Below are 12,606 nucleotides of genomic sequence, written 5' to 3' on the forward strand. Positions count from 1 at the left end.
CACCCAACATTGAAGCATGCAATCATCTTTTCTGTTCAGGACTCAAGCCATGTGGTCCTGTCCACCATTAAACTATCTTTCCAAACAGCCTCCATATCTCCAGTGTCTTTTTCCTACTTGGAGCTGAACCCAGAAGGACACTTCTTCCAACTTGGTGTTCTCCAGTCTTGATCCATTCAATTTTTTAAAAAACCAACATAATTTTTAAACAAAGGATTGTTTTGTTATGTTGGAAGAAATATCCTCATGGGTTCAACTCCAAATGGGGAAAAAGACACTAGAGACACGGAGGCTGCTTGGAAAGATGGTTTAATGGTGGACAAGATCACATGGCTTGAGATCCTGAACAGAAAAGGTGATTGCATGCTTCCAGATGTTGGGTGAGGAAGAGAAGAGGAAGAAGGGGCTTGCTGGGTTTTTATATTCTGTTCGGCCCCACCTTTCTGTTTCCTGTTCCTGTGTAATAAATATATTCTGATTGGTTGTCAGACTCCCATGGGCCCATGCAGGGGCAACTCTTTAGGATGTGCTTTGAATCAAGTTTGGTTGAGCATTAGACTGGCTTGGGCATTTTAATGGCCCACTAAGGAAAGTGGGGGCTATTAAGAGTGTGTCTCTTTCTTGCCTAAAAACATGTTTCTCCATTCCTGATCCAGGGAAATAAAATATTCTGCCTTTTCAATATTTCCTAGGATATTTCATTTTTCTGGGAGAGGGGTGTCTGTGCTAACTTTCTACAGTTATAAAGTTCAGTATCAGCTTCCAGTGTCATCTTTATTGCCAACAGTATTTTATGTTGTTGCACAAAGAAAAACTGAGCAAGAAAATATTTGAGAATGTTTAAATGATATTTTGAATAATGCTCAGAATAGGGCTTAGCTTGAAACAATAGTATAAAACTCACAAATTGAGAAATAAAATTCTCTTGCAACAAACAGTTAATTATTCAAAAAATTAGCAATTGTTGGTGAAGGTCTGTCTAATATCATTTTTGGAAATAGGCCTAAAGACGCACAGAGCAATTAATACTCCATGAAAATATACTACTATACCTATTACTATGTGTTAGATTGGGTAATGGATAGGCACACACAGGCTTAACGGTAACAACAGCTCTTTATTAAGTACAAGTGAGAACAATCCAGCGAAGGTTGAGTCTGACAGCAGCCCTTTTATAGGGAGCTGTCAGACCCTTCGACCAATAGGATTAAACCTATTGTAACCTGCTCGTAGGCTCTCGGATTCCCTGGCCTACGAGCTTGTCAATTTCCCTGTCAATTTTGGGGCGGAGAGCAAAAGGCACTCTCCTGGGTTTTAGCCTTATTGGGGCTATGTTGGGGTCCAAACCAAAGGAAATTGGAGTCCCCACATACTTACCCAGATCGGTGTTGAAGACGTCCTCGAACTCCTTAAAGATGGCTTCAGCGCCGTCGTCTTTCAAGGCGTTGATACTGGTCACCTCTAGGCACAGGGCTTGGAACCAATCTAGCCCTAGGAGGCCCTGCAGGTTGCCGCTGACCACTGTCACTGGGAGTTTTCTGCTGAACTTGAACTTCACCTGGAAGGTGCCTTGGCCCACGATGGGGACCTGGTTTCCCTGGTAATCGTGTAGGCGGATGTCAGGGGAGCGAAGATGCTGCTTCTTTAGGCTAGGGATAGCCTGCTTTAGGGTAGACCATGGCATGATGGTCAATGATGACCTGGTGTCTATCTCCATCTCACACGGAGATTCCTCGATGAGGACTGTGACCTTCAGCTTTTTTGGCCGCCTGGTGCAGACTTGGCTGATTGACGTATGGTAGGTGACTCTATTGTCGCCCTTTGAGCGCCGTGGTGGGTTCTGCCAGGCCCCTTGGCTGGGCCTCTGTTGGCGGTTTGGTGCGCTTCTAGGCTGCCAGGTAGTGGCAGGGAATTCGCTCCGGCACACCTAGGCGATGTGCCCCTTTCGCTCGCAGCGCTGGCAGGTTGTATTGTGGAAACGGCAAGCTGATCTGGCATGGTCTCCTCCGCAACTAGCGCAAGGTGGAAAACGCGGTTTGAATTTGCGCGCCACCTGGGTGCGGCTACTGCGCATGCGGCAGCTGTCATCTTCTTCGCCTTCTTTGCTCTCGGGCTCTGCAGCCTTACGATGTACGGGTGTACTCTTTCGTGAGTCTTGTGGAGCGCTTTGGCGCTTCAGAGTCTCAGTAGATTTGACGGCTGATTCGAACACCCTGGCCTCATCCAGTGCGATCTGCAGAGTGAGGTTAGATTTAGCGAGTAACCTCCTCTGCAGGTTAATGTCCCGCATGCCGCAAATTATGCGGTCCAGAATCTGCTCGTCCAGGTCTCAGAATTCGCAGTACGCTGCGGCCTTGCGGAGTGCCGCAACACACTTGTTAATTGACTTGCCCTCCTTCTGGTTTCTGATGTTAAACTCATGCTGGTGAACATGCTTGGACGGCTTGGGCACATAGTGGGTCTTCAGGGAGCTGTCAGACCCTTCGACCAATAGGATTAAACCTCTGTTCCCGCCGGAACAGAGGACCTTGGTGGAAACCACTGAAGTTAGAGCAAGTATCTAACACTATGCCCACAAAAACTGAATATTTAAAGATGGAGGAACTCAACTGCAAAGGAGGAAGACTTTAAATGGTAGGAAAAACAAAAAAAGAACATTTTAATAATATGTCATAGATAAATCTTTTCATCACTTTTACATATCTAGTTAATGAACATGTCTGCAATGTTTTGATAGCTACTGCAACATGTAACCACTAGATATGGTGGACTAGTTTCCATCAATCCAAACCCAAAAAGCCAATGACTGATGTTATGTGGGTACACTGTTGTCTTGTTGACTAGGACTGAGGAGATCCAGTTTCTAATCCACCTTCACCCACAGAAGCTCACTTTGACCAGTCACTTTACCTAAGCTAGTCCAGAGTTGTTGTGGTGTAAAGTTGGGGAAGAAAATGTCATATATGTAATCTTGATATCTTGGAAGAGATGCTGGCTCTCTCCCTCTCCCTCTCTCCTTCTCTCACACACACTTTCCAAGACTCTGTGATACTGCTGGTATGTTACCATAAAAGCAATACAACACTCTTGCAATGCCTTAACAACAAAATACATTTATTATTATAATACAACAGTTCATTTTATGCATGGAATAGAGCCTTAAGAGTATTAAGGACGGTACAGTTTGAGAGAAAGGAAGCAGGGATATATAGAGAGAAGTCAGACTTAGCTGTTAAATGTCTACTGAAATAGTTAGGGCACCTCCTGGTGGTTAGAAAATGCCTCCGAAAATGCAGAGGCTTTTGTGTGCTTCACTGTTCCATACGGAGTGACAAGGCTTTAATACAAAAAGTTCAGGGAAACCAGTGTATATTTGCAGTGCTTTGGAAGATAAATCTTGTATTAAGTCTTAGCAGAGAGTAAGAGATTTCAAACCTATTGGAAGCTATTTTGATTTTCAAAATCAAGTGGTTTGAAAGCCGAAGTTTACCTACCTCACCTCTCTTTTTCTTAAGAAACTGTAACATGCTTCATAATCCATTGCGTTGGCTTTAGAAATTATGATACTCATCTAAAACCTCACTTTGCTTTCAGTTTTGGAATGAGTAACTGGATATTGCCAATAAAGGTAAATATTTGTTGCTCAGGATTAAAATGAAGAGTTCTTGGGGCTCTCTGAGTTGGTTGTTTTCTTACAGATTTTCATTACCTAAGTAACACAATCAGTGCTAGTAAGGAATGGGGTTTGTACTGAATTTAAGTGGATATTATTGAGTTGGTCTAGAGATGGATAAAAAAAAAAGTCTTGGCAAAGATTGGGTGACTATGATGAACCAACAGGATGTGGTTCTGATTCACAAACTGCATCCTTGTTTGTGATCAACTAAGCAGCTATTTTATGATAGAACCCCAATCTGTGAAAGGACAACCGAATGCAACACCCTTCCGAGTGTATACAAGCACCCTAACCTTTTCTGGACCAAGCACACATGCCCACTGCGTATGTGCACAAGCAAATGCACATGCCTGTGCTCAAATCCCCAAAATGCAATGCAAGTGCACCCCCCACACATATGCCCCATCCCGTGCTTGTGCAAATGGCCCTTATGCTCCCTGCTCCCCATGCATGTGCAGCCCCTGCATGTGCCCTGCCCCCCACGCATGCATGGGCCCCCTGCATGCACTCTGCCCTCCCCTGCATGCATGTGTGGCCCCCGCATTCATGTGGCCCCCCGCATATGTCCTCCCCCCGCATGTGCGACAGAGACTCAAAGACCAGCTGGCCAGAGGGAGGCATACGTGGCGGAGCTGAACTGGGGCAATGGCTCACGTGCCCACAGAGGGTGCTGCATGCCACCTCTGGCACGCGTGCCATAGGTTTGCCATCATAGGTATACAACATTATTCTCCCTTGTTTCTATTAGTTGGTAAATCCTACTTCCGCTGTTTCCATGAATCCAAAATTAATTGTGATGGGTGTTTCTAGGTAACCCCAGTCTGATCACAGCACACATCCAGAAGCTGTGGGCAATCAGTTCATAATCACAATGATGCCAAAAGTCAAAACTAGGTAAGTCACGACATGAATCCTCCCCACTTGGGAGTTTTGCTTGATGTTTTATTAATTCCCTTAGTACTATAACTTTCCAAGTGACTGAAATGTTCTCCTTTTGTGGATGATGCAGTCGAAGACCTTTAAGAATGAGACTATCACACTGACACTTCAACTTGTGTCTAAATCAGCAAGAGATGAATAAATCTCCTACATTAAATTTCACAAAACTATATGAAATTTCAGATGAGATCCCAGACAACACAAGGAAAGCAAAGAAGATACTGTCATGTATGATGTTGTTCAATATACAATCAATATACAATTTATTACAATTTCATTGGATTATTGAAATAGGGAGAGGAATTCTCAGAGCATTTTATACATCCTCTGTAAAGCAAAGCATGGTGCTAAAAATGGACTGAGGACAGCAATTGGTTGACATTTTATTGGGGGAAAGCAGTGATAATCATACGTATTAATTGAAGTAAATTGCCACATTAATAATTTTAATAGCTACATTGGCTCACAAACTTTAGCAGCTAAACTGTCCTTTTTAACAAAGAATTCAAGCTCCTTCCTGAGCCCAATATAATAAATGTTATCTGTTACCTAATTAAAGTCATAGATCAGTACTCATTATGAAACGGAGCTAGACAAACATATGGTAAAGTGAAACAGAAGTTAAAGAGGGGAGGGCCCCTCCCACTTTTCAAGGATTTTGTAGATCATTTTACTTGAAAACAAAATTGAAACCACACATTTCTATAGGGTGCTAAGAAGGAAACTCAAATAATTTTAAAAACCTTAATGTGTACGTCTTCAATATGGATTCTTCATCTCATAATTCACCAAAATATGCTAGTTGAATAATGTATGGATTTATATCTTAGGGAAACATCCAAATGAAAGCGTCTCACTCATTGCTTTTCAATCTGATTATCCATATTAGTTCTGCAGACTTGACTACCTTAAAGCTGTAGTTTTATACATCTCTGTCCTGATCATGGAATATAACGCCCCTAGTCCCCATAAACCTTAGGCCCTGAACAATGTCCTCTGAAAATATGAAGCTCATTGTTGGAAAGGTCTTAATATCACAGGATATCTGCAGGAAGGAAGACAAGTGACATTGCGCATGTTGACACAAAATGATGCAAAAATGTGACACTGTTAACATAATTTGACATGATGTGTGTCCTCTATCAAACCCATATGCTTAAACAGACATAAAAAAGAGGAACATTCCCAATCTACCACCAGATTTCCCAATACTGCTAGTGTTTACACTAGCTCTCAATGAAGAGAAAACCCAGGAAGGTGGTGTAAAGGGCTGTTGCCTTTACCTGGTGAGTTGGAGAGCACCAAGTTTATTTCATTTTGAGCATTCCAATAGCATCACATTTTTGCAAGTTTGTTGTAGGAGCATGGTCTTTTTAGAACCCGATTCAATTTTTTAAAAAGTCTGTTAGGTTGCTTATTATTTGCAGCATTATTCCCCAATCAAAAAATTAAAGCGTTTATAAAAGTGCCACAATATATTTTTGAGAAGGTAGCAAGCATTAAGGTTTAAGTTTTAGCATATTTCTGAGCCTCTTCATCCCAGTCAAAGTCCAAGAGTGCATCGTCCAAATCAGTTACCGAGAACAATGATTTCCCTGGAATTCTGTGAGCGTTTCCTAATTCAAAGCACTTCCGGGTGGGTTCTGCACAATCTTTCTGAGTCTTCAATGGCTGCCTTTCTCTCACTTTTTCCTTAGTGGTGACATTCAAGGAAACTGGAGATTCGTCTGATGGTGTAAAGGCAAATTTTGCTAGCTTTGCCAAAGTGCTGGAGCACACTTTTCTTGAGTCTTGACGGTCCCCAGGTTCTATTCTTGCCCCTGGTGTTTTTGTGAAAGAAATGGCGGTGGCCTTAGCTGGCTTTGGCTTCTCTTCCTCTTTCTTGTTTTCACCGGCTTGTTTCTCCGTGGCCGTATTTCCTGTGTTAAGACTATGGCTCCCCTGATGTTTTTCAGGATCTTCTTCCGTCAGATGTTCTCCTTTTGATGTACTTGGGGTAAAAAGGTCAGGGTTGCAAATAGTCTCCTGTAACGTGTGATGTCCCTCATTTTCAGGAGACAGAGTTAGCTTGGGCTTTCGTTGAAAGGAAAATTTTGCGAACTTAGCAGGGGCAGCTTCTGAGTTCACAGGGATGGCAGGTTCATTGCAATTTCTTACTTTGTTGGTTTGGTCTCTATTTCGCTTCCGATTTAATGTTGTTGGTGTCAAGTGCCTTGAAGGCACATTGTGATACGGAGAAGCTCCAGTATCTTTTCCAGGACAATCTGGGATAATTGCAGGATGAGAAGATAATGGAGGCTGATGATCCTCAGTCTTGGAATCTGCTGTTTTTATACAAAATCTCTGGATGCTTTCAATGTTTCTCTTCCGCCACTTCTTAGAGGCCCTTTGAGTAATGACTGAATTAGGTGTGCCAGGTGTAGCACCTGAACCTTTATGGATTGCCCCTGAAGGGGAGTTTATAGGCTTTTGTATCCTCTCAAAGGAAAAAATAGTCTGTATACAAGAGTCCCCCTGGTCTTCTTTTGTCATTGATTCCCTCTTCTTGGTTTGCTCAGCTTCTCTTAAACAGTCGGTCTTTTTAGAAGATCTACTATTCGTTGCTTCCAAAGCCAGATTGTCCTCAGATGTTACTGCAACTGGAAAATCACAAGTGACCTTCTCACTTTCCATGTTATCTTCTGCTATACTATCAAACCAATTCAAGGTGTTATCACTGTTGCTCTCATTAAGACTCTTCGATTTTTCTCTTACTTGGGCATCATTAGATACTTGTCTGGTTGGGAATCCCAGATGCATATCAGCATCAGAACTTACTTTGGCTGAGAAAGGTTGAAACTGAATGTTATTTTCTTCTTTTTCTGAATGTTGGGAATGAATCCTCTGCTCTAATTCCCCAAACATGCCATTACTTAAAGATGCTCCTTTGCATTGCAGAGACGGGCTTAAATTTCCATTCTGTAAAAACCTAAAAAAAAAATTAAAAGGAAAATATTTTTTGCCAAAATAAGTTGCATTTTTATAAACTTTGAAACATAGAAGTGATGTTTTCTTATGGGTGCAAACATTAGTAAATCTATGACTTTAGGAATTTGAGTTAAATCAGATTAGAAGATTTGCTTTTTGTGAATACAGTACTCCTCGACTTACAACTGTAATTGAGTTCAGATCTATGGTTGTTAAGTCATTGTATAAGTCACATGAACTGACCCATTTTTATTTTTGGACATTTTTTTGCAGTGGTTGTTAAGCAACTGCTGTAATCGTTAAGCAAATACTGCAGTTGTTAAATGAATCCATTTTCCCCAAAGGGTGTTCACATGACTGCAGAATACTGCAAACAGCCACAAAAATAACCTGGTTGCCAAGTGCCCAAAATGCAATCACGTGACTTTGTGGGTCGGAGTATGGCCATTGTAACTTTAAATATGGGTCATAAGTAGCTATAGGGAAATCCATCGTAACCTCAAACAGCTGTAAAGCAATCGGTAATAGGTTGATGACTACCTGTGGATAATATTCAAGCAAATCATTCTTCTGCAGTAAAATTCTATGTTTATTTACTCAGGAATAAATGAAGATTTTTCTGTCATGTGTTTAGGACTGCAATACTAGGTATTGATATTGGTATTGAATATAAATAAACAAATAACAGAACGATTCTCCCTTATGTTGTTAATTATTTTCATCCACATGTCTTCAAGACCATGGCTAACAAGAAAATATTAATATTCATCACATCACACATTGTCATAGCAGCTGATGTGTAATCTGATTTAAATCTGATGTTTTTCTTGCCAAATATAAATATTTTGCACCTGTCAAGCCTTCTTAATTCCTCCTGCAGAAGGTGTTCCAATTCCAGCTTCTTCAAGATGAGTTCACACTGCATTCTATATTGTTCCACCGGATTTTCAGGAAAGGAAGTGTGGAGTGCATTGGCACCACCAAGAAGTGCACCTCCCTGAAGTAAGACAAGAATTGTGATGTAAAAACTATCTTCTGTCAAAACTTCTTAAATATTTGTCTGAAATGGTATATGTTTCCTGTCTGAGCAGGGGGCTAGATTAGAAATCCTACAAGGTCTCTACCAACTCTGTTTTTCTGTTAAATTAAACATAGTAAAAACTTGGTAAAGTTTGCAAACGTGGAGCAACATTATATTTTTTCCAAAAAACCTTAAGAGTTTGCACCCTTGGAACGTTACATAAGGCCCAGAAAATATTCACGACCTTTGACTTCGATCTTAAATAAGGTAATAAAAAAAAAGGAAGCTTTCAAGGGAAAAAAATCCAAGAAAGTCCAACTGCCTTTTGAAAAGCATCTTTGGAATAACCATGACCTCGATGATTGAGAATCTCATAGACTTTTAATCAATAAAAGGCTTCCCATCCCCTGTTCTGCTCCTGAGAAGCCTTAGGAGAACTTGGGCCACTCCCAAACAAAAAGGGATAGTACACAATTGATTATCTTGAGGAAAGAAGAACATTTCCATAAACCTAGGCTCTTAATTCATTAAAACCTGAGGGCTAGAAATTATGTTTAACGGCAGGAGCTGCTGAGAGGAAAGAAGAGCTGGTATGCACTGGTTTTTTCTGTACTTACGCACCCAGATCCCCCCCTCCCCCCATATCACAGTGATGGTTAACCTTTTTGTCCTGTCAGGTTTGAAGACCCTGGTTTTTTTTCCCTAAAGAGTTAGGGGTGCAAGGGTCTTGCAACTTGACAGCATTAAGACTTGCATGCTTCAATGCCAGAGTTCCTGAGCCAACATGACTGGAGAAGGAATTCTGGGAGTTGAAGTCCACAAGTCTTAAAGCTGTCAAGTTTGAAGACCCCTTGGGTTTTTTTTTCCTAAAGGGTTAGGGATGCAAGGATCTTGTAACTTGACAGTTTTAAGACTTGCGTGCTTCAAATGCCAGAGTTTCTGACCCAACATTTTGGTTGCTAAGCAGGAGCGTTGTTAAGTGATACTATATAACACTTTTAATTAAGCAGGTACCTTGAATAAACATAACTTTGAGTTTCAAATAATACTGATTTTGTTGTTTTCTTAGGTGACACCTGTGCAAAAAATTCAGGTGCTGCTCAGGCATAAAAATGTGCCGCTCAAACACTATACTTTTCTGCTCACACTGAAAAAAAATTAGAGGGAACATTGCTTAGGACTGTTTTTCACACTGACGATCTTGGCAGCATCCCCGTGACTATGTGATCCAAATTCAGATGATTGGCAACTGGTTCATACTTATGACTGCTGCTGTGTCCAAAGGTCACGTGATCCCCTTTTGCAACCTTCTGAACAAGCAAAATCAATGGGGAAGTCAGGTTCACTTAACAACCATGCTACTAATTAACTGCAGTGATTCACCTCACAATTGCGGCAAGAAATATTGTAAAATGGGGCAAACCCCACTTAACAAATGTCTCGCTTAACAACAGAAATGTTGAGCTTAATTATGGTCATAAGTAGAGGACTAACTGTAGTTCTTCATAAAAAATGCAGGACAGATAAAGGCCCTATGATCTCTTTTATGTAAAAAAAACCTGTTGATCTTTGGATTTATCAAGTGTCCATTTTAAAATATTAAAATGACTTATAATAATTTCTTTTCCAGAGCCATATTAACTGAACTTGCTCTTCCATAAGGTCATTTTTTAAATATTTCTAGAATGTACACACACGTCATACCATACTGTGATCCCTTCGAGGTGGAGCATGTCAAGAATCAGGCTCCCCAATTCTAGCGGAAACCATGTTGACATAGGGCAGGGGTGTCCAAACTTGGGAACTTTAAGACTTGTGGACTTCAACTCCTAGAATTCCCCAGCCAGCATGGCTGGCTGGGGAATTCTGGGAGTTGAAGTCCACAAGTCTTAAAGTTCCCAAGTTTGGACACCCCTGACGTAGGGTATCGAAACAAAAACTTGAAGGTCAGACTCTAATGAATTTGGGAGGAATGAGACAACGGCTCACCCTTTCTCTGTATCCTGGGCTTACATATGCTTTCAATCTACCTTGCTTCTCCAAGGTCATTTCTTTGGGCTTGCCACAAATAATATTCATATTATATAAATATCACACAGCAAGGTCTCGAAAAGTCATTTAAAACAGAACAATATTGTGTATGCAGAAAAATTTACTTGTGAGGTACATGAATGTGACACATTCCAATTTCCATAACTGACTATGAACAGGAATGGACTTTTATGCAAAGTGACAAGATCTGGAAAGTGGAGAATATGTTTGCTTTTTTTTAAATTGGAGAACATGTCTTTATTTTTTTTAAAAAGTACCTACAGTTTGTGGTCTCTTATATTATAGACAATTGTATCTGTTACCTATAGCATATATGCAAACTTACCTGCATGGAGGATTCCATCACTGAAACCACTGTTACTGCATCTTCCACAGTTACAATTTCCCTGAACATCAATCGGGCATGTGCTGAAAAACAGATATTAAAGAAAATCTACAAAAGTTGATGAGTAAATTGTTACATGGAATAAATTAAATGAACATACACCTAAGTTTTATTAAGAACACCCAATACCTATATATACCTCTATTCCTATTCCTATTCCTATTCCTATTCCTATTCGTTCCTGTTCCTGTTCCTGTTCCTGTTCCTATTCTATTCTATTCTATCTAATCTAATCTAATCTAACTGGAATGCATTTACTAGCTTAATTTAGTCACAGGTATTCAATACTGCACAACTGTTTCAGCTGCTTTTTAGAGTTAAGTGATCAATGAAAGGGGCAATTTACTGATGTAGTTAAAATCCTGTTCTCCTCTGGAATTGTTGTGCTATCCTGTTTTATTTTGTTTAATTTCTGTTAGTTTCCCTTTTGCTGTGCATGTAAGGTTTCAAAATGGGGTATATCATAAATAAACATACATATCTAAAACAGGTAAATATCTGTCACTTTATTTCTCTACCTATTAGAATCATCTTCCTACTTATTAGAAGCATCTCTATTTCATATACACATCTTTTAATACTTATATCTCGAAACATCTGAGTCCACACTAGATGAAAAAAAGAGCTGTTGTGGCGTAGTGGTTAGAATGCAGTATTGCAGGCTAATTCAGCTCACTGGCAGCAGTTCAATTTTCACCAGCTCAGCCTTCCATCCTTCTGAGTCTGGTAAAATGAGGACCCAGATTGTTGGAGGCAATATGCTGTAAACTGCTTAGAGAGGGCTGTAAAGCACTATGAAGCGGCATATAAGCCTTAATACTATTTCTATATCCTGTCTTTTGATCAGGAGCTCCAGATGGTATATATAACATTCTTTCCTTTTATATTTTCCAACGAGAACCACCCACCAACCAAGACAAGGACTAATGGATGGAAGCTTAACAAAGAGAGATGCAACCTAGAATTAAGGAGAAATTTCCTGTCAGTGAGAACAATTAACCAGTGGAACAGCTTGCCTCAGCAGTTGTGGGTATTTCGTCACTGGAAGTTTTTAAAAGATTGGACAGTCATTTGTCCAGTATGGTATAGCGTCTCCAGCTTGAGCAGGGGATTGGACTAGAAGACCTCCCAGGTCCCTTCCAACTCTGTTATTTCGTATTTTATAAACTTAAGCAAGTCAAAATTATTAATATCCTTAACTGCTTACAGCTTCCAGGTAAAAAAAATCAGCCATAATTTCTAAACTTGGATTATTTCAGAGTATATATAAGAGCACGAAACAAAAAAGCTATTTTGTCACTGATAACAATTGAGGATTGATGGTGAGAATCCCTCAGTTATATTCTGGGGAAACGCATACAACCCTATTCTGTTCCAAATTGCGGTATTGTAAACCCATTCCAGAAACAGCAGAAGACTTTATGTAAGTCCATTGAATACATGTGACCAGATAGAACATTGAAAGCTGCTCAGATTATTTTCCTTTTTCCTTCTCTTTCCTTGTCCTTCACTTTTTCTTTGATTCTACTATCTTTTTTCTGTTTTTCTTTTTACGCTTCTGTAGTT

At 40.3% G+C, this 12,606-nt stretch overlaps 1 protein-coding gene across 2 annotated transcripts in view; it reads right to left on the reverse strand.

The window, feature by feature from the left end:
- Nucleotides 1–4,820: 4,820 nt before the first annotated feature.
- MCM9 (minichromosome maintenance 9 homologous recombination repair factor) overlaps nucleotides 4,821–12,606 on the reverse strand; it is a 43,878-nt gene continuing 36,092 nt past the window's right edge. For both annotated transcript variants that reach the window (XM_081940696.1, XM_081940695.1), the window contains exons 12-14: nucleotides 10,981–11,063; nucleotides 8,434–8,579; nucleotides 4,821–7,583 (exon numbers count right to left, since the gene is read on the reverse strand). In XM_081940696.1, coding sequence (XP_081796822.1) covers nucleotides 6,122–7,583; nucleotides 8,434–8,579; nucleotides 10,981–11,063 — 1,691 coding nt within the window. In that variant the 3' untranslated portion in view covers nucleotides 4,821–6,121. The remainder of the gene's footprint in view (nucleotides 7,584–8,433; nucleotides 8,580–10,980; nucleotides 11,064–12,606) is intronic.

Source organism: Natrix helvetica (genome assembly GCF_964273705.1).
Source record: "Natrix helvetica genome assembly, chromosome: 2".
In the NCBI taxonomy this organism is placed as follows: Eukaryota; Metazoa; Chordata; class Lepidosauria; order Squamata; family Natricidae; genus Natrix; species Natrix helvetica.